At 42.6% G+C, this 25,853-nt stretch overlaps 1 protein-coding gene across 2 annotated transcripts in view; it reads right to left on the bottom strand.

Moving 5' to 3' along the window:
• Window positions 1-361: 361 nt before the first annotated feature.
• Window positions 362-25,853, bottom strand: part of LOC306818651 (FERM, ARHGEF and pleckstrin domain-containing protein 1-like) — a 45,051-nt gene continuing 19,559 nt past the window's right edge. The window contains exons 3-28 of one of the 2 annotated variants that reach the window (XM_079336332.1): window positions 22,735-22,839; window positions 21,859-21,901; window positions 21,584-21,662; window positions 20,059-20,156; window positions 18,922-19,036; window positions 17,542-17,689; window positions 16,867-16,962; window positions 16,611-16,777; window positions 16,450-16,518; window positions 16,282-16,357; window positions 15,927-16,107; window positions 9,222-9,433; window positions 8,704-8,793; window positions 7,287-7,420; window positions 6,665-6,746; window positions 6,452-6,513; window positions 6,064-6,239; window positions 5,836-5,966; window positions 5,658-5,726; window positions 5,474-5,563; window positions 4,830-4,912; window positions 4,163-4,275; window positions 2,368-2,528; window positions 1,675-1,782; window positions 1,367-1,518; window positions 362-1,263 (exon numbers count right to left, since the gene is read on the bottom strand). In XM_079336332.1, the coding sequence (XP_079192458.1) occupies window positions 1,188-1,263; window positions 1,367-1,518; window positions 1,675-1,782; window positions 2,368-2,528; window positions 4,163-4,275; window positions 4,830-4,912; window positions 5,474-5,563; window positions 5,658-5,726; window positions 5,836-5,966; window positions 6,064-6,239; window positions 6,452-6,513; window positions 6,665-6,746; window positions 7,287-7,420; window positions 8,704-8,793; window positions 9,222-9,433; window positions 15,927-16,107; window positions 16,282-16,357; window positions 16,450-16,518; window positions 16,611-16,777; window positions 16,867-16,962; window positions 17,542-17,689; window positions 18,922-19,036; window positions 20,059-20,156; window positions 21,584-21,662; window positions 21,859-21,901; window positions 22,735-22,839 (2,916 nt within the window). In that variant the 3' untranslated portion in view covers window positions 362-1,187. Of the gene's footprint in view, window positions 1,264-1,366; window positions 1,519-1,674; window positions 1,783-2,367; window positions 2,529-4,162; window positions 4,276-4,829; window positions 4,913-5,473; window positions 5,564-5,657; window positions 5,727-5,835; window positions 5,967-6,063; window positions 6,240-6,451; window positions 6,514-6,664; window positions 6,747-7,286; window positions 7,421-8,703; window positions 8,794-9,221; window positions 9,434-10,408; window positions 16,108-16,281; window positions 16,358-16,449; window positions 16,519-16,610; window positions 16,778-16,866; window positions 16,963-17,541; window positions 17,690-18,921; window positions 19,037-20,058; window positions 20,157-21,583; window positions 21,663-21,858; window positions 21,902-22,734; window positions 22,840-25,853 lie in introns of those variants that run through there. The other variant, XR_013778335.1, reaches the window with a different exon arrangement.

Here is a 25,853-nt window from a genome sequence, read left to right as displayed (position 1 = left end):
CACATCCATCTTTATTCGTGCGATTATTTTTAATTGCACAGTTTTAATTGTGATTCATGCTGGGGCTTCTTTAAATCTCTGTATGAGTTAATATATACAGGATGTATGGGAGGGGGGACAGCAGTTCTAACTAATGTTCTGTGTCTTTTGTGTCTTTGTAAACTGCATCTGGATGCTTGTGAATTTCCATCGGGACCTATCAAGTATCACAGAAGCTTTAAATGAGCTGACAGTGACATCCTTTAGATTTGTTCTTAGACGTGCATTAAAATTCCTGCTATGTTTCTTTTTTATTCACATTTTTGTTGTCTTCTGCTCCACCTCATAAAAAAAGAGAAAAACAAAAGAGTGCAGAGTCGTCTTCTTTCTCTCACATCAACACAACTGTTTCTCATCTTTATTAGGAAGTTTAAAATCTAGGGGAGCACCTCGGAGGATACAGAGGAGAAGGTGTTTGGCAGCAAACCAGTGAAATCTCTGTTGGCGAATGAAGCTAATTTTTTTTGTCCTTTGAAAATAAAAAGCAACAAATGGGAAACATGAAGGAAGGAGAAGAAAAGAAACATTTCACAGTGTATCAAAGAACTGTACAAAAAGTTACCATTAAAAAAGGAATAGATGGATGTTGTCTAATTGTGTCCAAACTGGCAACACGTTAAATTCATCTTATTCCATTTTCAGACAGAAATAATACTCTCATCACCTCGAGTGTGTTCACAAGCACACCATTATTCAGCAGTGTTATATACACTTTCAATCATCGTCGCTGAAGAGGATTGATACCAAGTAGAAATATGTGACGTCATGCACAAACTTGTGCTTTGGTGTTTCAGTCAGGTTCATCTTTGCCTCGAGGGAGAACATGAAATCCATGTGTGTGCACGTGAACAACATTTAACAGCAAAAAAGAAAAATGGTAATATTACAATTTTAAAAAAGATCTCCAGCAAGATTTTGTGTTGGCGCAGTAAAAAATAAAAAAATAAAATCGACCGACATCAGACACTAGTGGTGCAGAAAATGTGCGTGCAGGGGAGTGAAGTGGGACAACCTCTGGAGTGACACGTCTTCTAATTAGAGTGGATTTAGCGCCTGCTATGTGCAACATGATTTTGTGTCTAAAAAGAGAGTCTCTTTGTGGTGTTTGTGCAGCCTGAAGTCCACAGTCTCTCTTAAGGGCAGCTTCATCAATAAAGGTCTTTCCTGCTGCAGGTCAGCGAGCGGCTGGCGGAGCAGGTGGCGCTGCGAATCACCTCCATCCACCTGAAGATTAGACACCGAGTGAGACAAGAGTGATCAGCTCTGTTAGTCAGTAAAAAGAGACTTTTGTCTGAGTAGGATGTGGAAAAAGAGCAAGGGAACATACCTCTCAAACGTGTACTCGCTCTCCGATCGGAAGTAGTAGACGTGGGATTTGAAGTGGAGTTTGAAGACGTAGTCTTTGTGGATGTTCTCGGACTCAGACGGGACGGTGACAGAGTAGCCGAGCAGAGGGAGGCTGGCCAGAGGATAGTCATCCTGTGAGAAGACAAATAAGAAGGACAGGAGGTTCATGTAAACATACAAAAACTACAACAGTCTTCTAAGTACATTAAACCAAGATTCAAATCTGAATATCTGCTGACATAGCCTCTATCATGATGTGATGATGATGCCATCATCGCTGCAGCTTACCTGGTGTGACTTATAGAAGAAGAGGCTGAAGTTAGTGAAGACAACCCAGAGTTTCTGCCAGCCGTTGCTGTTCTTAAACTTCCTCAGCAGGTTCCCCGACAGCTGGTTCTGGAAACAAAAAAGACAAGCGAGGGCTAAATAAAACCCCAAACGTGTCAATTATCCTTTTAAAGTTTGAGAACAAGGATACTTAACAAAGCTGCATGGCTGTGAGAGTAATCCAGAAACAAAGCATGTCAGATATTACAGGAACAAGACATGTCCAGTAGTCTTGGAAGTAATTGTCCAATTTCCCCACATGAATCAGTACATTTGAAGCGGTCATGGCTTTTGCAGTACCTCTCTACTCCAGCAGGTGTCACTAAAGGACAGGCTGTTTGTTCTTTACCAGCAAACCACAGACAGAGACATTGGGCCTTGGACTACTGGACTCGTGAAAGGACAGAGGTAGAAATGTACAAAAAAGACAAATGGAAGACAGAGAAAAGAAAGAAATAGTCAAAGAGGTGTAGGTGAAGGGAAAAGGACAGAAAGACAGACGTGAGAAAAGTTGGACAAAGGACGTTGAGGTAATGGTCCTTTGTCTGTGGAAAAGAGGACAGCACACAGAGCTCAACGGGACAACCACAACAAAGAGGAAACAAACAGAAACGTGATGTAAGAGACAACAAAACAATAAACACAGACTGGTACCTCCACAGCCACACTGAAGTCCACCATGGACACGCTGGTGTTGCGATGCCAGCACACGTGCACGGTGGTGTTTCCACGGTGACCCTGACGCTCCAGAGACGAGCGCGAACCGCCGAGCTCCTCCTCCGACTCCAGATCAGCTCCAGCGTCCTCCGACAGCTCTGGGGAGCGATGAAAAGTTGTTGTTTTTTTTTTTATTACAGAGCATTTTGAACAACAATTTGACCAAGAGCAGATCTTAAAAGGTGTTAAAACATAACTTCAGGAGTGAGCAGGGAACAAAACACTGATTTTATGAACACAGCCTTTATTATGACTATAAGAAAACCTGTAGAGAGGAGAAGTTCGTCAAAAGATATGAAAACATGAAGCATTCATCTCCACCTTGCCACAGCGCCATGCGAGTGATAAAAAGTTGTCAGAGCAATAAAAACACCCCACAGCTGAATGTCTGGTCGGCAGAATCTTTCAAATTTACTAGGTTTATTTATTTTATTTTTTTTGCTAGCATAAGGAGAGAGAGTCGGGAATGACATGTCGGAGAGGAGCCACAGGTCGGACTCGAACCTGGACCGCCCACTGTGAGGACTCTGTTCTCTTTCCACGTGGCTCCACCGCGCGCTGACTAAGTAAGCCAACACTTGACAGACACAAGAAAGGTTTCACAAACATTATTTTGTGTAATAAGAGATTCTCGACTCTTCCTAAACCTTTTATGGCTCTTAACTTTGGATCTTTCATAATCCTTTATTGAGGTCAAACTTCAGAAACTGAGCTGTCACTAGTTAAAGGATTAGAAATAATTACAAGCGTCTGTGTTTAGTTAGCTTTCAGGAGCTCGTCTATGAAACGATCACGAAGGAAGCTTTGAAGAACTTAATTCCAAAGTGCAGCGTTACAGACAGCCGACAAACGGCAGTGTTAGAAGAGATCATGACGATTGTTTAGTCATGCTTTACTGGCTAATGATCAGCTACTTTAACTGGTGGCAGACGGAGGTGAATGACTGAATCCAGAGCAGCGTACATAATGCACTGAGTTTGGGTCACCCGTTTTTTTTGTCCTGAACCTTTATTCGATTCCCTTTGGTGGTAGATCTGCAGATCCTTTATACAGAACAATGCTGCGATTAAAGCCATTTCAAAACAAGCCGAATAAAGGAGAAGAGGAAAATAACCCTTTTGTTGCTACTTGTAAGCCAATACCCTTTAAGTGTTTGGGTTCAAAATGTACGTGGCAGGTGATTTAACTGAGGCACAATGAAGACATGAAAGCAAAGGTCACCAGGTGGAGGCACCATGACAGAGGATGAAGGAAAAACAGAGAAGAGCAGGTGACAGCTGAGGCCTGGACCTGCTTATATCAGGTGACTGTGAAAATAGGATGAAAGAGCACCTGGAACGATGAAGGGAAATTATTCATGAGGTGCTCAAAGCAGACGTCTGTTTTCTTAGCAGGACAGAGAGGATTGAGACAAAGCTTAGAGGTGAATGTAAAGATCATCAGTGTGAACACAGCGGCTCCCGGCTCAACTCCCTGTGTCACTTTGGATTTCGTTTGGTTTTGCTGAGGGAGACGAGAGTCGCTCTTTGTTGGGCTGTTTTAGGACTGAACTTTGTGAGTTCCACAGGATCTCAGACTGACTCGAGCAGATCCATTCGATATCAATTCGTTAATATTCCGTACTGGATTCCATGCCGACGATGATGAACACTTTATGGGAATATGACAAATGAGCATGTTGTATGAAGAGACACAGGCGTGATGTAACCTTGTTTTAAACTTGTTCACTCACTGTTCTCAGAGAGGCTGGTGGACAGCAGGTCAGTGTCCGGGCTGCTGCTCTGCTCCGCAAGGTCGATGGCCATCCTGATGTCCTCCACCCAACGCTCCATCTCTGACGCACAGCTGGATGGAGGACGAAGAAGAAGAGGAGGCAGAAAATGCGTGAAAATGTGTTTCTAGGTCATTCACCTTTCTTAAGCACACAAAGTCAATTCAGGATGTCAAAGCATGAGATGATGTTTTATTTCAAATAGTCAAAAGAAAGCATCGGAAATCTGTTTTTGAAGCCTCGTAAGCGTTTGAATCAGTGAATGAGTACGTGAAGGTCCCAGAATAGAATTGAATGAAAGGACGATCAAGCTGTGGTGGAGGTCTTCCACGAGATCAATCCATGTTTAATGAGCTTGACCTCCATGAATCTTTCAAACTGTTTCTTTTAGAGACGCACTTTTCATTCATAATTGATGAGTCAAGAGAAATTATGTCATGTCTTTGTTCGTCTCCTTTACCCCCACTGTCTTTGTATTTCTTTCCAAGTTCACAACTTCTGCTTCCACTATGAATTTATTTATAATTTGATAAGAATGATGTCATAAAATACATTATTATATTATATTAATTATTCATGTATAATATTATACATTATTATATTGGGATGTGTAGATGTTTGTTTTTACCTGGCTGCCACCACCACGGACTGACGCTGTCCGAACAAGGTAAACGAGTGAGGGACTCCCCACTCCTCCTCGCTTTCCCTGATCTGCACAAAACACACACGAGCATGAAACGAAACACACACACACACACACATATCCCACCTGAGGATTTGTCAAAGTCAAAAGAAGTCCTAACATCTGCAGATTCTACGGAAGCCCGAAGGGGACATGCATGCATAAATGTGATATACTCTATTTTCCTCTGATAACAAGTGTTTTCGTAGGATCTCTTAATATTTCTCCCCATTATCTGGGCATGACAAATCTGGATTTCTCATTATAAGCGGTCAATTTCTCTCATTATCTCAACAACAAAGCGTGCTTTCTACTGATAATGGGAGGATTTTCTGATGATCTAGAAAACAAGACAAAAGGCTGGTCGCTGAAATAGACCACACCACGACATTGCCCCAATTACTGAAGTAGGTTAAGATGGTTTCTGTTGGTTCTGTGCTTTTAAAACTCTGTGGATACGAGATCATCAAGTTCAGACCCCGAGAAAAACAACCAGGAAGTAAACAGAGTTTCTCTTGCAGTGCAGAAATTGAAACAGCCATCATTATTTTGACATACAGGCATGTTGTCATGGCAACATGGTCACGTACCGTCATGCCGAACAGGGGGAGCTGGCCGTGAACTTTAAACTGGTTGGACGGTGTCATTCCCCGACTCGTGTACACCAGCGAGTCACTGAACTAAACGTTAGAAGGGAGAAAAGAGGAAGAAGTGATGTTTTTTTGTCGTCATGTTATTTCAGCTTTACTCTGAAAAGGAGCAGTCATGTCGTACCAGGAAGAACATCCTCTGCTGAAGGCCCTTCCCTGAGAGTTTACTGAGACAGCCAAGCCTGATGAATTCCTGTCAGTAAAACAGGAACACAGGAACAGGAACACAGTATAAAAAAGTTTTGTCAAGTCTTTCATCGTTTAATTTTCTTAAAGGATTTGTGAACATCAAACTCTCTAACCCTTCCGGGGGTTGCAAGGCTGTCGATGCCGGTGAGGTCTTTCCTCAGCTCTAGGAGCTTCTGAAAGTTCTCCATCTTCATCATGGTGCCCTGGAGCTGCAGCGCCATCTCGGAAATATCTGCCAGAGCAGCTGAAGGGGACGGAAAGTGGATGAAAAGATAGTTATGAATAGAAACCGGTGGGATGAGAGGTGTGCGAGATGAGGTGAAGAAAACGAACAAAGGCACCTCTGCAGTCCCTGAAGTCATCGTGTGTGGGCGGGTAGTGCTTGCAGAGCCGCTCCAGGATGAGCTTGTAGTGCAGCAGGCGGTGGAGAGGGCGGAGGAGGAAGATGTTGAAGGGCAAGTAGCAGACTCTCTGCTGCTCAAAGTCTCGACACACGGCCTCCGCCTTCCGACTTGACCTGAGGAAAATGGATCGAGGACGGGTGTGGCTTTTGAAAAGGTCTCCCACTTTTGTGGTCAGCACTTTTTCCCCCCAGTTATTATTATTTTATACTGCAAATATAATGCTAGAAAGACATGAATGAAGGATTTGATTTTACACCTCTATACATTTTTCCTCCACACTGAACTCAGACTATTATTTCTTATTGTTTCGTTGCGTTTCACCGACCTGCAGGCTCGTTCAAGTTCCACCAGGCACTCTGAATGTTTCTGCAGATGAACCGTCAGCTGCTGCAGAAGCAAAAAGAAGATAACTCAAATAACTATTGTCTCTTTAACATCTTTTATGAGACGGCATGTATGGTTTCTTTACATGTAATCACATTCTTAGACTAACAAGAAGACAGTCACAGTGCAAAAGAAAAAAAAGGATTTTATTTACCCTGAGACCTTGAATGTTCTTCAGGAGAATGTCACCAATTCGTTGATAGTCTCCTTTAATGTGTGCGTTGGAGCGACCCTCCCTGAAACAGAACAGAGAATAAAAAAGCGTCTTCGACACGCAGTGACATTTCTTCACCAGGAGAGTTCAGTAAAGAGCTGAGTTTGTGCTGTGCTCACGAGAAAACCTTTTCACACAATCTCATTTACTATATGGGACCAAAAAGTCCTCCTAAATCTGTCCATCTGTCCTTACAGAAATAACAGAGACAAGATTTCTCAAAAGAGGAAATGTCAGGGGAGTCATGTGGCCATGGCTTTGTTTCTATTACAATGTGTAAATAAAAACGTGGATTGTGACTTGAACGTGATGAGGATATTGTGTTGAAACGATGTTTTCTACATTATTCATCCTATTTGTTGTCACTAAAAGAAAACAAACTCGTATAACATGCTTCCTTTTTTAACTTCCTGGTGTTCTGGGCTGTATGTAATCATAAATCATGATACAAACAAAAACACTACAGTGGGATGAATTTCTTTGTCTAATCTCGAAAGTCTTTAAAATTCTTCTCATCTCCTCAGACATCTTATTCCCTAAATGAGCTCAGACAGATACTGACCACTGGGCCAGCCGCTGCTCCACCTCTTTCAGGAAGCCCTGGTGAAACTTGTAGACCGGCTCGTAGTTGGAAGAGATCAGGTTTTTAACCGAGTCCGGTAAGACCTCGTCTTTTTCTGCAACACTGTGGAAAGACTACAATGGACAAAGCCACGCAAGGGGTCAAAATCAGACACAAGTGTGAGGAACCACACACGCACAGACAGCACAGATGAGATTCAAACAGACGCCTTGAGGTGGCGGTCCTGGGTCAGCTCGCTTACACACACACACACACACACACACACACACACACACACTCTGACACAGAGGTGTGATATTCCCCTCTCACAGTAAATCACACACCGTTATGACAGACAGAGCAGACAGCAGAGCGTCCAGCTGTGTCACAGATGAACTAAGGGGGCAGGTGGAAGAGTGGAAGGGTGACAGGGAGAGAAAAAAAAAAGGAGGGAGGGAGGGAGGGAGGGAGGAGAGACAGAGCCAAAGAAAATATTTAAGAGGTTTAAAAAAAAGTACCACCACACGCTTTCCTCCCACATCAAAGAAGGGGAAACTATTGAGGGGCAAAACAGCTGAGAGGAAGAAACAAGACAACAGTAGGGAAATATGATATCTCTATTAGAGGTCAAAGGTCACCTATGAATCATAAAATTGATCTTTAGGCAGGTGCTGCTGTCTATTTTCCTCTCCTTTCCTACAGACAGGCACGTCTGACCCACATTGAGCTTCACTTTCATCCCAGGAGTTTTCCCCTTTGGTTCATTTTTGTGGTTTTCCTTGTAAACTTAAAAAAAAGCAGGGAGCTAATAGTCAGTCTAGAAAAACAAAGAAAAAACAAGTTTGGTGGCTGCAAGAGAAGCTCACTTCGAAGCTGTAGATGAAGAAGGCCTCACGTGTTGAACCTCCAAACTAAATGCACACATTAAAGCCCTTTTTTAGGACGCAGATTTGAAAAATAGAGAAAGTGTGTTATTACTGTGACATGGCAGAAAAAGCCAGTTTGTAATTTTGGTTCACAATAAAACATATCAACAGATTAAAGCTTCTATTGTCGATGGTGACGCTTTCAAAAATGACCAAAATGAAACGGCTCAGCCTGTAAAAGACACAAAACTCACGTCCATATTCCTGCATAAACAAACTGGTGAGCTTGTAAAGAAACTATTTTAGTTCACTGTCCTGGAATTCTAACCAAGTGTGACTCACTTTTCCTGCTCTTAAGTTTTGTTTGTGAACCACAGGGCTGTGTATTTAAAAAAAATGTGCTTACACTCATCTGGTAAAGATGGCTTTTCAAACGTGGCTCTCTTTCTCAGTCAGATGACAACGACCTCGCAGTTCACATTTACAGAGAAGGACACCGAGCCGCTCCAAAAAAACCATCTTAAATAAGTGTGCAGAGATGCGTTTCTTACCTCTGTGATGACCTGCAGGTCTTTGAGGTAGGTCCGCTCTGTTGTCAACAGTTCCTTGGCTATGAAGTAGGCCTTATCTGTGGGAAACTTCTGGACACAAACAGTAAGATGAGATCGATCCATCTGTCCAGTTTTTAACAATCCACAGAGACATGTCTTTGTATTTCTATGGAAACAAGAAGCTGTGCTGCAGGGCTGTGCAGTGGGAAATCTGCTGGATTGCATTATAAATGGTCCAAATATTTACAGTATGTTTCTCCTTACTGTTGTTTGTCTGTTAACTTGAGTTCTCCTGCAGGCCTGCACCTGTCTGTAATGTCATCTCTGTAAACCTTTTTGGAGCTGTTTTTTTTTATTTTGGGGCTTTCATTGTCAAAGCCGGGAATCACTGTTATGTTAGCAAAAAAGAATTAAGGGTACTTTATGTATTTTATTTAAAAGATTATGAGTGACACCTTTTCAGAAAAGTGTCAAAGTTGAGATTTTTTAAAATTTCCCCTCTCTGTCTGCATGCCCACCTTCCTCCTCGCCTCCTCTTCATCATCGTGGCGGACACACCCGGCATCAGTGAGCAGCGGGCTGGTGAGAGGCGACAGCTGCTGTCTCTCAGGACTCTGGCCCGGAACGTGCAGGACACCGATTCCGGTAATGCCTTGTCCGTGCGCAGAGCCGTTGCCATTGACGACCAAATGGGGACTTCCCGCTGGAGAGTCCTCTGAACCGGGACTTTCTGTGAGGGGAGGAAAATTGGAAAATGGAGAGGGAGACGGGGACAGGAAAAGAACAAAGAGTGAGATAAGGCAGGCGATGGCAGGGGAGGATAAGGGTTAAAAATCGTTTTTTATATAATCCAACTACTTTCATGAAATTCACAGCCATCTGCCTTATCTTTTAATTCCGACTGACATATTTGAAACTTTTTCCTCAGACTCGTCTTTATTGAGAAAATACTTTTCATGCTGCAGTCAGGAGCTAAAGGATTACCCAAATACTTCTTTCGATGTAGTTTTAACTGAATGGCGATGAATTTCAAGGTCATTCATTTTATGATTCCGGACTTTAGATGAGCAGCTGTCATGTTCAAGCAAGGCGTCACATGACAAACACATGTACTTTTCCAAAAGTGTTAGTAAAGAGCTATGGACGATGAGTCAGATTAGAAGAGTTCATAAAGATCATATCAGTGCATTACAAGGGAAGGGAACAGAAAGATCACACAATCGTGCATCGAAGTTTTCTGGTTCATTCGTTACTTATTTTACCAAATCATCAAATCTGTTTGCATTTTCAATATCATAAGAAAGTTTCACCAGATCTCAGGTAATCTCTTAATATTTCTGATATCACACTTGACAATTTAGAACCAGCTTGGTTAGTAGTTTACCATAAAAAATATCTGAAACACCTGATGACTTTTTTTTTTACCAATGTTTCAGCTTTCTTTAAAAAAAGTAACATGGCTGAATTATGGATATATAAACAATATAATCAGCTTTTCCATTTCCCTTAAAATACAACATAATATGATGTGTAGATTTGTGATGACACCTTAAATCATGTTTAATAAAATGGAGTCTGGTCTGTAATTTGAATCTTCTTCTGGCAGCTTTTTGGTGGAATACAATCCAGACTAGAAAGTTACTCTCACTACAGCTAGAGCCACTACAGAGGGTTTTCTACATGATACTAAATTGTGACTGTATACTTGCCCAGGTGCAAAGTTTCCACAGAGTCCACTGTTACACACCAAACTGGCAACCACTGAGCGCAGATCTGTGACGGGTGCTATAAAAAGAACTTACCACAAAAAAACTACAACACAAGACACACAACAAGCTAACACACGCTCAAAAGAAAAACAAACAGCAACGGGTCGAATCTTGCGAACGTAACAACCAGCGAATCAACAACCACTATTCTACAATCTAGCTACCACGACACAAGACACAGGTGGAAGGAGGGGTCAAAGTTCAGGCAGGCGTTGGTGGGTGGGAGTATGAGGGGCGGGGCAGACGAAGATGGACAAAGTTATCTACCACAGAAAATTCTGGAGTCCCTTTACTTCGAACATATAACTTTTGTTTTTTTATTGACACTAGTGCACACAATCAGTTACAGCGTTAAAGAGGGGGATAAAGGAAAAACAAATCCAGTCAGTGTTCTGTGAGGAAAATAAAAGAGACAGATGTGCAGGAATATAAAGTGTTACAAGAGAGACAGAAAACCAGTGAGTCAGAGCATCTTTAAGCCTCACAGTCAGTGTGTTAATGTCTTTAGTAGAAGGGAATATAAAGACTTCCTGGCAGCTCTTAGTCCACTTAGGCAGCACACTGACCTTGTTTCCATTTTTAAGTATTCATTCTGATTTTATCCTTTTGGGAGGAATTTAAAAGAATGGCCAAAAAGTCAATTTATTCCTCCAAAAGAAGTCAGTCAGTAAAAAAGTGGGTTACATAAACAACAAAAGGAACCAAAATGTGATGCTAAAATGCCACCTGATACCATTCTCATGTCCTAAATGTGTCAAAAGTGTTCCACATTCTGGAAATAAGAAGTTTTGCTTCGTGCCAGGAGTAAGATGAGAAGATTGACATCACCTTAGCTTAGCATAAAGAGTTCTGGCTATATGTACTGAAAAACAGTCTTCAGTCTATTTTGCTAAGCTAATTGTTTACTGTGATTTCATTGGTTTCAGTCTTGAGCTAAGCTTAGCTAACTGTAGCTTTATATTGACTGGACAGTTAATTTTCTGTTCATTATGAATAAGAAGAATGTTAATATTCTCATCTAGGTCGTGGTAAGAAATCAAATTATTTCCAAAAATGTTGAACTGTTTTACGTTAATTAGATTGAAAGCTCAATAGGACAACAGTTTGTATTCCTCAAACGTAAAAGCACCGATTAACTTTAGTTTGAGCATAAATCTAGAAAATGTGGTTCTGATTAACTGATTTAACGTAAAAATTACAACAAGAATACAAACTCACAATCTATCAGTCTGTTACTGTATGTACAATACAATAAAAACACAAAATGCCTCAATGGAAGTGATTTGCGGTAAGCGCTGTTTGGTGATAAGAAGTGAAAGGAAATACAAGGTGGACTCAACTCCAGTATTCCTGTGTGTGTGTGTGTGTGTGTGTGTGTGTGTGTGTGTGTGTGTGTGTCCATCATCAGACAATACTCAGACTTTCACACCTTACAATTAAAACGTCATTACTGTGTCTTTTTTCCCCCACGTACATTTGCATTAAGCTAAACTTCCTCGTGTCTGTCTACCATCGCCCTCTCACTCTGTTAATAAGAGAGCTGGAGTTGAGTCAGCCGTGTTTTCTCATTGTGTACAGAGGAGAAACCCAGGGGGCAAAAAAAAACACAAAATGGTTTTTAAATATTTAAGAAAGAGCGTGCGGTACATCATAGAGATCATAGGACGGATAGAAACTGTGAAATGAAGACGGCTCGATCAGTTCTAGAGCGGGTACATTTGTGTTAGACCGCACGAAATACCTTCAAACATTTAAAACCATTTGGAGCCCTGTGACAGAAACAACGTGACAGAAGTGATCAAAAGCAGAATGACAGTGAAGCAGTGGCTTTGCTTGTCTGGTTAACATGCAGTCACAGGAAAGAAAACGTGCTGAAAAACAGTGCATTTACAAAGCATGGAGCATGAACATTTGTATGTATCAGAAAAAAAAAGCACGGAGAAAAGAAACAAAAAGAGAAGGTTTGACTTTAAGGGGACTATTTCATGACGCCTTGATGGTTAAGTCGCAGCTGAACCATAACCTCCCTCTTTAAAAGAGCACGCGGTATATTTACCGATGAAAGGCCAAGAGTCCATCTTAATTTGCATTTTGTTATGTATAAAGTTAGTTCATGATTCATTCATGTGTTCGTGGATCCAAATCAGAAAATGTCAGAAAGCTAATTCACAATATAATCCATTCCACTTGTATGTAAGGAAAGGAAATGAACCCGAAAACAAAGTCAGTAAAAAAAGACACATGCTAACAGGCTCACATAGATGATGGTAACAGGTTGATGTTATGTTAGTCAAACATACATCCAAAGGTATACACAGCTGTGGCTAATATTGGCCTGCAGTTAAAACCAAATCAGATCTGCTTGTCAATCTGTCGATTTTTTTCCCACATCTTGATCGTCTTTTTTACTGACTTTGTTTCGGTAGACATACAGAAGTTTAAGATTTAGTCCAGTGTAAAAAAAAAGAAAGAAAAAAAAAAGGGGAACCTCCCAATCTAACGTTCAAAAACAGGTGAAGACATATAAGTATGTGTTTCAGTGACATTCATGAGGATGAAGGGCCAGCACACCTTCAATCAGCATCTTACTGAAACAGAAGTGAAAAAACAGCGTACCAAGAAATTAGAGCTAATAGTGAGAAAACGTTTGTTTGTGTGTTTTTAGTGCATAACAGGGGCCAAGCCGTGCAAAGCAGACAGGTTTGATAAAGATGTATGTGTTGAAGTATTGCTGTGAAAGAAAGAAAACAAGGAAAAGGAAAACAGCCTGTGATCAACCAAGACAAGAAACATAAGTGCCTATAGTGCATCGTCAGCAGAATTATCAAAAAAACAGGTACAAAAGGTAGGATCACCCTTTCACTACTGTTTAAATTGGTGCAGATCTAGTCCTCCATTATTGGACAATACAAAAGAGAATCACTACAAAAACGTCCTACCACAAACATCCAGATTACAGTGCAGGTTTCCCACGACAGACAGACAGACAGACAGACAGACAGCATTCAAGAAAAAGTGCTCCAAAGAAACAGACATCCAGCTCTAAACTCAAAAGGCAGACCGGGCCGATCTCTGGCTGATCTTTGCAGCTACACACACATTTTACACAACCGTTCAAGTGTATTACTCTAAGTACAATCAATCTCCGACCGTAACGCTCCAATATACTGTACAATTAAAGGGGAATATCTCAAATTCAACAATCCACGTGATCATCGCGGCTGTGACTCAAACTCTACAGGCGACGTCTTGTCTGACATTAAACTGTCTCCGCTCTGAAAACCCTTCCAATGACTTCCCCTCTGCTTTTCTCTCACAGTCCTTCTATTGCACCACACAACAGTCAAATACGTGTCAAAGTTTGAATTTAGAGAAAATGCTACATTAGGATACTACAAATGGGTAAATATGATAACAACAAACAGACTTCTAAAAAGGTAGAATGGCTCTCAAAGTGAGCCATCAAGTAGCATTTATCCAACACCTTCTCATCTCCACAACAAGCAAACATCGCTGCAGACTGACATGCATGATATCAATGCTATTCAATGTTAGCTTTTTAAACAATGCTACTGCGTAATATGTCAATTTAATTACTCATCTACGCTGAATATACAAGTTTTCCGTCATGGCACATTTTAAGGAAGGTTTGTCTTTAACCCTTTGCTGATTCTGAAGTGCCTCCAGGGAGTCCCTTTGACAGAGCCAGCTAAGTGTAACCTAAAGTCCGCTGTTTGCTTAAAGTCTTGCATACAAAATTCCATACAAAATTGTGGATTATTGGGTTAAGAAAGGTATCAGCGTTTCACCTAAAAGAGCGGCTTTTACTTCTTATGTCAAGTAGAAAATCTACAAAATGTGAAAAAAAAGTGACTTCACATACTCGGAGGATATGTTTAACCTTTAGAAAAAGTGTTCGAGGTGTGTCTCCGCTAGGCTAGTGTAAACAGTTAGACTAGATCTACAAGTATCAGGATTCACTGCTCTGTATTTCTACAGTCTGTTTAACAGGTCAACAGTCGTCGTTATTGTGCCTGGAAGTTAAAGATATAAAGAAAAGCATTTCAAACAGTGTTGTTTGTATTAGAGGATTAGACCATAAAGCCAAACGTGAGACGGATTTATTCGTACTTGTTCAGCAGCTGAAAACTCTCCCTGCTACACTTTCCTCATTAAAGTGATAACACACTTCCTCCTCCTCTCCCTCGCCGTCACCCCCTTCCTCCAGCTGCAAACTCCCAAAGCTGAACTTACTACGGGCCATCGGGGACGAAGTCACGCCGTTCGAGTTCATCGAATTCATGGAACTGACGGCGGCAGGGTTTCCGTACATTAACGGCTGACTGTACGAGCTGCTTCCCGTGTCTGACTCTGTATCGCTGGTGTCTGTGCCGCTGCTGGTGGAACCGTCGATCATTTGGACCGGCTGGTTTAGATTGTTGTTGTTTCCGGGTTTTCCTTGACGACCGAACATTCGCTGAACCGTATTCGACCTCGTCTGACCTGGAGCCAAAAGATTGCCCGTGTGGTTACCGTTGGTCATGATCATCCGTCGCTCTATTGGGGCAGAACCGGGCGCTTGACCGTGCAACCCCGAGCGATGAATGTCGTGATGTTTGACGGGGGTGGATGTCATCCCACTGAGGATGAACGGATCAGTGTCGGAGCGATTCCTCATGTTGTTGTTGTTATACGGTTTGGCGAAATGAGGCGCAGTGCGGGTCGCTGTGATTGGGGAGTAGCTCCCATAGTGGTTCGGTGGATGGGATGACGGTGAGATAACGGAAGCTGTCACCTGGGCTCCGGGGCGTTTATTAAAATAATGCCCGGCGTCATCCCAGCGTGGTGCAGAACGCGGCTGCCCGTGCCCGTTTGTCATCTCGGCGTGACTGAGAGAGTTTGTACGGTGGTGGAAGCTGCTGATTACGGGGCTCGAGCACTGACTACGAGTCCCGGTTCCGAACGGTCGCCCGCCAGCTCCCCCTAGTTTGTCTCGACTCTGGAAGATTTCATCCAGGAGTGTGCTGTGGAGCGGCAGGCGACCGTGAAACGAGCCTCCATTTGGGACAATTTCATCATCTGTCAGCTCGTGACTCCCCTTAAACTTGTTAGCCTGCTCTACAGTGTGACCGTTACCCAGAATACCTTGCTGCTGCTGCTGCTGAAACCCAATCTTCCCGTGCTCCTGATGCTGCTGCATGAGCCCCTGGTGATTGGTGTGGTAGAACCCATTTACAACCCCAAATAAGCCCTGATTTTCCCCCCCATTGCGACCGCTCCCCCCGTCCTTATTATTGTGATAGACATGAGACTCATACGCGTTCCTGTCGTTTGCATTGCTGTGGCCCCTGGAGGCTCTGTTGCCCTTAGCCACATCGCATTCACTGTCTATGTCGCTGCAGTCTATGTAAGGGATAGACGAGCTGCTGCCTTTGTTAGCCCTGCAGGATGGACCTGGGTTGAGGAACTTGGGGTCTGCTCCTGTGCCGTTGTGGTTCTGTTGGGAGTGAGTTGGTTCGGCGTCGTGGAAGCCGTTGGTGGAGGACGCAGCCGCTGGTGGCTCCTCTGAACCGTTAGCTTGGTGGCCCAGTCTGGATGAGTCAGGCTGGTCTGCTAATGGCACAGACACAGCACCCTGCAAGAGAAGAAAAACCACAAGTCAGGATAAATTAATTGAAATGTACACAACAAGTGGGGATTCAAGGCGATTTAAAAAAAAAAATTGTGCAAAAAAGCCCTGACGACAATGGTTAAAAAAAAAAAAAAAAAGATTTCTGTTAGATTTTAAAAGAGTTTTAAAGTGTGTTACCTCTTTTGGCACATGTGATCTGAAGGAAGAAGACTGAGGAGACATGCTGAAGTTGGACAGGATCTTACTGTGCTTCCTGAAAGGAAAAGAAGGAAAGAATTCTGTTCATGGTGTACATTAAATGTAGTTTCTGTTGTTGAAGGGATTTAAACAAAGACGGAACTTCACCTTTCAAATGGGATCTTTTTGATCTCAGAGTCTTTCACGTAATCGATGATCTGCTTCTGGGTTCGACCGCTACAGGAAGAGAAAAATACCAGATGAAAAAAACCCCAAAAAACACACTTTGGCACAGAAACTTTCCATGTCCCTTTCTTTCTTCTCCTCACCTGAAGCGGAATGAGGATCCTCTAGTGAAGAGGATGGGCTTGGGTTTGGGTTTTGGCTCCTCGAAGAGTCGGAAGAAGGCGTGATACTCGACGCAGATCTTCCAGAAGATCTTACAGCAGTCCCTGCTGGCCATGGCGAACTCCAGGGTGTCATGGTGAGCACTCTGCTGCAAGACACAGAGGCAGATATATTGTAAGTATGACATAAGGGATAGATGCATGAGTAGACGACAGCATGAGAGCGATATAAACTTACAGTGGGGTCAGCTCTCAGTTTGATCAGAAATCTTTTGCGTTTGAAGCTGAGCTTTCGAACCTTGGACCAGTTGAAGGCGTTGATTTTGGTGTATCCCTGAATAAAAGACACAACAGCATTGATTTTTAATCATTCCTTTCAGACCTCCAAAACATACGTTAGTGCAGTTTATAGATCTAGAATCACCCTCAACAAGCGTGAGACTCAATCATTAGAAATTCCATTTGAATGCACACATATGTTAAATAAATATGTTTTACAGCTTGATTCCTGCAAGAATCACAATTATTAGGATTTAAAACCTAGATATGTGCATGACAGTATTCCCAAAAACCACACAGTTGATATGACCCTCCAGGTCCTTTCTACATTTGAACTCATTTTTGGTTCGATAAAACATTTTGAACTATAAACTGTATAAAGCATGTTCGTCTCTTCTTTCTAACAGGTTCTTATCAGTGAAAACAACTTTACAATGATTTGAGCAGAAAAGGATATTAACTAAATATTTGGAAAAGAAGTCAGCTGCAAAAAGATCTCTGGAGAATATGATACATCACTCCTTTCAAGAAAACATTTAAAGAATTTACAGCTCAGGCCTTGAACATGTCACATTTCAGAGCATCAGTGTCAGGCCTGGAGGTAAACAGTTGAGTGTGAGGTTGATGGTCTTGCCTGGAAAACCAGCACCCCTGTGTGTGCCACAGCCAGGCTGAGCTTGGTCCCCTCTCGGTCCTTTGCCGGGTGAAGACGAACGCCGTACATCTCCAACCGCCGAGCGATTTCCAGCAGCTGGTAGTCCGACTCTGCAGGAGTCTGCCCGCTGTGGAGGACAGAAATCGATCAATCCATCAACAAATAAACCCTGAATCATGAACAGGCCAGTGAATTAGCATCCCATGTAATTCTTCTTCAAGCTTTAGCAAGAAAAACATATTCTCAGTTGATTTTTATTTCCCTGTTTACCAGATGTTAGACACGTCCCACTCCATATTAATCGTGATTGCAGTAACAATAAACGTGTCTTAAAAACACAGCACGGTCAGATGGCAGCACCCTCTACAATGTGGGTGGAAAAAAAAAAAGGCCACAAAAGAAGTTTGTTTCCTCACAAATCTGAAAATAGCTTCCTGTTTCCTGTATAAGCCGCTGAATTAGCCACTTCCTTCCTGCGTCGGGTATGAGGGTGGTTGAAGGATGTGAGAGGAGGGGGTTAAGGAGCCCGCAGTGTGGTGCAGAGTGTGAGGATGACAAATAATCAGAGAGAGCGGGGTTTGGTTTTGTGAGGCTCGTATGTGCGGTTAAAGGAGGGGGAAGGACAAAGACGTGTGTTTTCATGTGTTTGCAAACACTCAGCTTTAATGTAAATGAGGTGCCTTGTGTGAATGTATGACCTCAGGGGGCACAGGGGGAGTGCAAAGTGCTGTGTTCAGTGGGTAGCCACCTCTGCGGGGGAGAGATTAAGCGTGTGTGTGTGTGTGTGTGTGAGAGAGTGCGAGTGTGAGTGTGTGTATCTTTCAAAGATAAACATCTCTGCAGGAGAGAGACTTACAGTATGGGTTTGGGTGTGATGGGCGTGTTTGTGAGTGCACGTTTGGTTAAACAGATAAACATCTGTGTGTAGACGTGTGGAGGTGTGTGTGCTGTCAGTGTGTTTATGACACTTTTTAAGATTAAAGCCAAACAGAAACGGATCCCTGGTCAGACTTAAGCTCGGCTCAGCATTGTTTTCCAGGCAAGGATAATCTCAGAAAGCTATTTTCGGGTAAACAATGCTGGCCCTCTAACCTTAACTTATTTGTCCTTCACTCGTTAAAGCTGCACATTGCAGAGAGATTTATCTGCAGAGCTTGACCATAGAGCTCTGGAGGTGAAAGGTCCCATTACAGCCCAAAGCGATCCTATTTATAATCCAATTTATACAGAGATTCATTTAATATTTTGTGTTTTTTACCACCTTGCAGAGAGAAAATCGTCTTCCCTCTTCTCATCTGCTAAACAAAAGCTGCACATAAGGCATAAAGGAGATGCGTGAACTTGCATGTGATAACTCACACATGCTTGCGGTGGCAGTCAGTGATCTTATCTCTGATGGCGTCCTGGTCGGGCAGGTATTTATTGTGGAGGAGGTGCTGCCAGCTCTGGGTCTCGTCGAAATCCCCGATCTCAGCTGAAGAGGGCGAACAGAAAAAAAAGGAGGGGATGTATTATTTATTTGGAGTGAAAACAAAGAATAGAAAAAAACCCCGAAAAGAAATACATTCATACACTCGTACAGTTTATTTTCCTTCTTTATTTTCTCTTTGACTGTACATCAGATGAAGTGCAGTGATGTGTGGGACTCCATCTGTTCAAAACCAGCAACAATCATTGTGTACCACCCGCAGGTACACAAACAGGCACAGCACTGGCGGTTACCACGGCAACCGAGTGATATCCTTTAGCATGCTGTGCTGTATTTGGCCGCTGTCTGCACGACTGAATTGAATCTTCCGATCCTACATCCTCCACATACAGCATGGTGCAGAATAATAACAGGTAGCATGGCGGGCAGGTGCATTCAATTCAAATAGCATGCATGATGTTAGTGAAGAAATACTGATGGTGTATGAAGAGAACTGGCAGGGGGAACAGATCAAGCCCTGCAGCAGGAAGAATTAGGACGATGCTCTCATCTGCCCTGCTGGAGTGAGCTGAATGCAAACTAAAGATCCAAAATCACAAACTCCACCTTCTCCTCCTCATCCTTGTATCTCTAATCTCTATCAAGTCTTTAATAAACGCTTCTGCTCTGAATCACATTTTGACAGACATTCAGACACTTGAAGTAGAACTGGAGACTCACAGAGAACAGTACAGTAAGCGCTGCTGAATTACCCCCGTAGGGAGCATCTGTCATGCGTTTATGTGCTGGATGACTTATGGTCTTACACAGAAGCAGAGCAGTCAGCCTTTCTTCTGGTATATTAGATCTCACACTGAGAATAATGCACTCTGCAGACCTGGAACATTTGAAATATCTAGCTTTAAAGATCTGTAAAGGAGGTTTAATTGGTATTAGACAAAGCAGTGAGCATTAAGGAACTATTGATATTAATTAATATGAAAGTCCTTTGAAATAGGCATCATATTCTCTTAACTTTGGTCCATTTTGTTTAAAGGGTTCACTCATACACCTCAATTCATTCTTACACTGTATGATGTGGGAGACCATGAGGGCAGCGCTGGTGTCGTTACAGATGAGGTGGCCGCAGGCCAGGTCACGTTTGATCTGCAGGGCGAACAGATACCTGGAGGAGGGAAAAACAGAGAGACAGAGACGATAAAAAAACAAGACAGACAGAAACCAAAAAAGAGAATGTAGGAGAAAAAGAGTGAAGAGGGGAAGCCTTGAAGGTTAATGCATTTTTTATAAACTTTAAGAATTCCATTACTGTCAAACAGCGGACAGTTATCCACCCTAAACACACACGACAAGCTCCTTGTTTGGAACCAATCCCTATCTGAGAAAATGCCCTTTTTAAATCATAACAAGAATTCTGCCTGTTTATTTTAAACATTATGAGCCATATTTCAGGCTAACATCAAAGTTAATAATAGACCAAACACATCAGCCAAAAAAAAAAAGGCAAACTACCCGAGAACTCAGGAACCATGAGTGCCTACAAACAGAGTTTGGCCTCTTCAGCTGCTGTGTTCATGCTGTTTAAGGACAAGTAGAGGACTGTCTACACTGGCATGTATCTGTGTGGGTATGTGATTGGGAGATTAATGGTCTGCAGCAGCTTTTTTTACGTGGCATCCGCTTGAACCTTTTCAAGCTACATGATTATCTCTTATAAAGTTAATGAGGTTCGGTGAGTTTTGATATCTTTATGCTTCAGCCTGGGGCCGTTTTCTTCCCTAGAACGCTGCACCAATCCAGAGAAAAACATCATGTAAAATTAAACTGTTAAAAAAGACGCTCAGTTAAGCGGGCTGTAGTTGGCTTTAATGGATAATAGAAATAATATGAGAAACTAAAATGTCTCCCTAAAGACCTAAACGTCCTTATATTTGCGCAGCACTGATTTAAAAGTGTCCCATTGTCAATAAAAGGATAATTCAGCCTGATGTCTTTCTAACATCTGTCCATCTGCGCCCACATTACCCATCAAAGGAAACACAGACAACAGAGAAATACTGTGAGAGCCGAACAAAGGAAATGAAGGCTGTGTGCCCATTTCCTGTTTCATGCTGGACTCACTGTCAGACATGTCATCAGTGGAGTAAAAGTGGCAGCCTGAGAGGCTGAAGAACGTCGATGGGAAGAAAATACACAAAGAGTTTAAACTTTTTTGAAAAAGACTCATTTAAACAGTATGCTTTACTGAGGCAGCTTGATGTTCCACATCTTGTCTGTTTACAGAGAAATAGCTAATTCCCACGACTCTTTAATTTCCCAGCTGGGCTCCTACAAGAGATCATGATCCCTTGATCCCACACAGGACATAAGAACCTGTTAGATGGGATGGCATGTGGGTATAAATGTGTTGGAAATAACATGTAGCTGGCCAAGGAAGACAAAAGGTCCAAAATAAGACGACATGTTATAAAAAGGCCTCAGCTTGATGTTCAGACACAGCTGTGAAAATCCTCCTGAAGGACTGAAAACCAACAGCATAACAGCATGTCTTGCTCCTGGGATAGGTGTGGTTTCTGTGCCAAGGAGACCTACCGAGTCAGCTCCTCCAAGAGCTGTGTGTGGTCAGGAGGGAAGAACTTGACCACGAAGCGAAGGATGGTGTTTTTAGGCCCTGAGGGAGGGGAAAAAGCAGGGATCTGGTTAGCAGAGTTATCCTTCAAGCGAGGACAATATGGCTTTTTTCTTTTAAAAGACAGAATTTTACTTTAAAGCTTGTGGACAACTTTAAAGAAAACGACAAACGTACAGCTTCAACGTCAACAGAGCTCAAGAAGGTTAAGAGGATAAAAAGTGTTAAAACTACTTACTTCTGATTTGTTTCAGCGTCGGCTTCAGCAGGTCCAGCCACACCTACGGAGGACAGGCCAAGACTTTATTAGAGCGTGGTATTGACTGAGAAGTTTGTCCTAATGTTCTGTAGTCAACATGTTTGTGCAGTATAAATACTGGAAGAAGAACAGGACTGAAAATACGACTGCATCTAGAAACATAATAGCTGTGTTCTCACTTAATGTCTGACCCACATTGTATATCAATGCAAAATAAAAAAAAATAAAAACAACCTGCTGCTGTTGCTTTTTAACGCAAACATGAAAAGCAGTACCGCAAAAGGGCAGCTTGTAGAGGATCACATCATTCAGTGGAATAGAATCTGAATGCTCTTTTTTTATTGCAGCTATAAAATCCACGCTCGCCTTCATCAACAAGACAAGAAAGGCTCTGTTATCTTTTTGATTTATTGCTGCTTGTATTTGAGTGTAGGTCGGTGTGTTTCTGTGTTTGAGGGCTGCCAGTATTTCGTCAGCATTACTCCATCTACTCTATCGATTTTCTTCTAAGCTGCTGCTCTTCCGCCTGAGGCTGTAAAGACGCACAGAGAGTTTCTGTTCCAGCACACTGACGTGTTTGTTCGTGCACAGTGATTGAGTTTTCTGTTTCTGAGAGCTGCGGACCGACTTTTCTTCTTCAAATATAGCTCATTAGACTCTCGCTGCAGAAGAGACACAACGGCGTCTGCAATCTCCAGACACACCCATGGAAAGCACAGCAAGTGTGCAAATCATTGCAACCAGCTGCTCTGCCATGAAATACAAGGAATAAGTGAGTCCAGGTGGATGACTAAACCAAAAAAAAAAAAAGGTGGAAACGACAAAAACAAAAAGGTGTTGCAGAACGTCTCCTACCGTCATCTTGCGATGGTCCTGGTACTCCAGTCCAAAGTAGTCTCCCTCTGCCAGGTTGAGATGGACACAAATCAGGTCGAACAGCACTTTGCCGGGGGAACGTTGCTGTAGGAAAAAAAAAAGGAGCGAAAAAAGATTAGTTACACGTCACCTTTCAGGCTATTTTCCAATGTGTCCTAAAAACACATACGCACAAAACCTAGGAAACAAGCACAACATTTGCTTTGTTGGAGACATTTTCTCAAACAGGCCTCTGCAGCTGATCTTTGACCTTGCGTCGAGGTCTAGGATTGGGGTCTAAAGAGTGGAGAGCTCAGCTCAGCTGGGAGAGCTCAGAGACGACACAAACACGAGGGAAAAGGGGAAACGGTTTTGCGATACCTGATCCTAGTATTGATGAGTCAGCATTGTTTTTAATAGCACATTAGCATGTTAGCGGGGGGGTGTCTACTTCTGCTCCAGTTTGGGGTTTTCCAGATTTGACTCAGATGAAGCACCAAACCCAAAATTAGACACTCAGAGCTAAATGTGTCAGCATGCTGTTCAACATTCGGGGATAATTGAAGATAATATGTTGTTTTATGAGGGCAAGCATTCCTTCACACACGCAGATCTCATGTTCATGCTTCACTTGTAATCATAATATGTACATCTAGAGATGAGGAGAGGCAGGTGTTGATCTCTGAGGGTTTTTATAATGTATGCGTTTCCATGTTTTCTATCACGACGGACACACTGTATAAATGATGCAAGACGTGCAAAGGTGAGAGTAAAATGTGTGCAATGGCTATATTATGCTTTTTTTTTTAATATACTTTATTAATCCCGCGAGGTGAAATTCGGTTTTCACTCTGCATTAATGGAGAGGTCTCAGAGTGAGGGGGCTGCCCACAGAGAGCGCTCCAGAGCAGTTTTTGGGGTTTGGTGCCTTGCTCAGGGGCACCTCGGCATTGCTCAGGAAGTGGACTGGCACCTCTCCAGCTACCAGACCAGTTTCCGGACTTTCAACCTGTAATGAACATGATCAAAAAGAGAGAGCCGAGGAGAACCTTGTGTGTTTGTTCTGTGAGAAGCAGGAGCGAAGAAGTGTGTGGAGAAGTAAAATGAAGAAGACAGGAATCAGAGCAGTTTGGACCAAAGTGTGAGCCAAGTCTGTCACCATCTGGCTACCGTGTGTGTCCATCTGTTTCTGTGTGGTCAGCCTGTCTGGAGAGACACACCCTCATACTGTTCTCGCTCGCACTCTCACGCCAGTCAGTCGTCATGAAAAAAAACTTGTGGACCAGGTAGCTCAAACACTAAGCTACCTGTGTGCGACTAAGAGGCTGTGAAAGTGACAGATGACACGAGTTTGCACAGGATCCGGTTCCTGGTCGCTGTAATCTTCGTTTAAGAGAGGTTAAAGGAGGGAGAGGGAGAGCAGGTTGAAAGCGGACACGAGGGCAGGTGGCTTATCGGTTATGAAGAAATACAAAAGATGTGTTCACTTGCTACTGAAGAAATCCTCCCTTCCTCAACCTCTTTAACTTTTCAGCTCCGACTGTTCTTTCACTCACCTCTGCACAATTTGCTTAACGGAAAACTTACATGCAAAACTTCTGCACAAAATGTCCAACTCAAACTGCAAAAAAAAAAAAAAAGTCTGCCTCGGAGGAGACACAGGAGCTTTATCATGTGACCCAGAAAACACAAAGCACATGCTGAGACAGAAAGAGGAGAAAGCTGGTGAAGTATTCTGGAGATTTAGACTTCTCAGTTTGAGGGAAAAGAGAGAAATGCATCTCTCACACTTTCAAGATGCATAAATGAAGAGACGGAAGATGAAGAAGGACAAAGGAGGACAGGACTTCCTGAAGTTGTGAGAAAGTCAGTCTTGCTTTTTTTTGTGCACCTTGTTGTGCACAGACACAGACACAGGCAGACAGAACAAGCAACTCAAGGTTTAAATACAGTTTGTTTTTGTAGCTCATAAAGAGGCATTAATATCAATGTCAGGGTGTTTCTGAACCAGTTCAAAACTCCTCACAGGATCTTTAATTAGACGGAGGCAGATTCCAATTTCCTTTAATATCTGCAAACCATTCTCTAACCACTAAAGAAAGCCTGTGTGTTTGCACTAGGGAGGTATCCCATGTCACATTCAAGTAATGTAAGACACTGGAATGTGGAGAGGAACGGTGGTGAAATCTTTAAATATCATTTCTCACTTAAGATAACACCGGCTCAGGAAACACACGATACTGCTTCTTAAAAATCGGACAGAGAGAAGCTGTGATGAAAATGGGAGTGCGGACGGGGCGGGAGAGTGAGGACAGCAGGATCTCAAAACAGACTTGAAGCAAATGGGTGTGTTCAGAATTGAGTTCTTTTGGGCACAGGAGCAAACCTCTTAAAACAACACACAGCAGAGGAGGGCCAAGTGCTTTAAATCCGTCCAACAGAGCTCTGAAAGGAATGGGAGCAAAAGTTCTCATCTGTTTGAAGAGAGTGCAGAAAAGCAAAGTAGACTGGTCATGACTGAGATGATACATTCAGACCTGCATAATACTCATCCACTCAAATCATCCAGTGTTTCAGGGTTTTATCTGAAATATGCAGTGGTGGCTCCAATGTGCCTTTAACTTACAGCTATAGTTCCCAGTCATCTGAGGTAACACCACTTCTTAATCCACTCCCACCAGCAGAGCAAGTCCACTTTGTAGCACGCTACGGTCGAGTCTTAAAGGGTCAAGATTAAAGGTCAAGGATTGTCGGCCTAGCCTTTTCTCTCCCTTAAAACACTGAATTGAACAAAGTTTGAAGCGAAGCAGACTGAGAATACGAGGAAATCATGATGTGCTTTCATTTTGGCTGCAGTGTTTGAAGAGGAAATGGTCACTTAGCTGAGGTCAAACATGATATATATATGGAGGTTGTACTCTTTCTGGGTGACGAGGATGTAAAAGTTAGGATGTCAAATGAAATTTAAAAACTCTTGTGAAGCTTTCACAGTTCCAAACTTCGAGGGGCTCAGAAATGTGTTTGTGAGTTGAAATGTTTCAGCTGACCAGAAGTAGACCGGGCCCTGCAGAGAGCGCACACTGAGGGCCTTTCAGTTCAAATCACAATCCCTTCATTCA

The sequence above is a fragment of the Symphodus melops genome (genome assembly GCF_947650265.1).
Source record: "Symphodus melops genome assembly, chromosome: 23".
Classification (NCBI taxonomy): Eukaryota; Metazoa; Chordata; class Actinopteri; order Labriformes; family Labridae; genus Symphodus; species Symphodus melops.
Note: the sequence above shows the minus strand (reverse complement) of the source record. Positions and strands in the feature narration are given on the sequence as shown.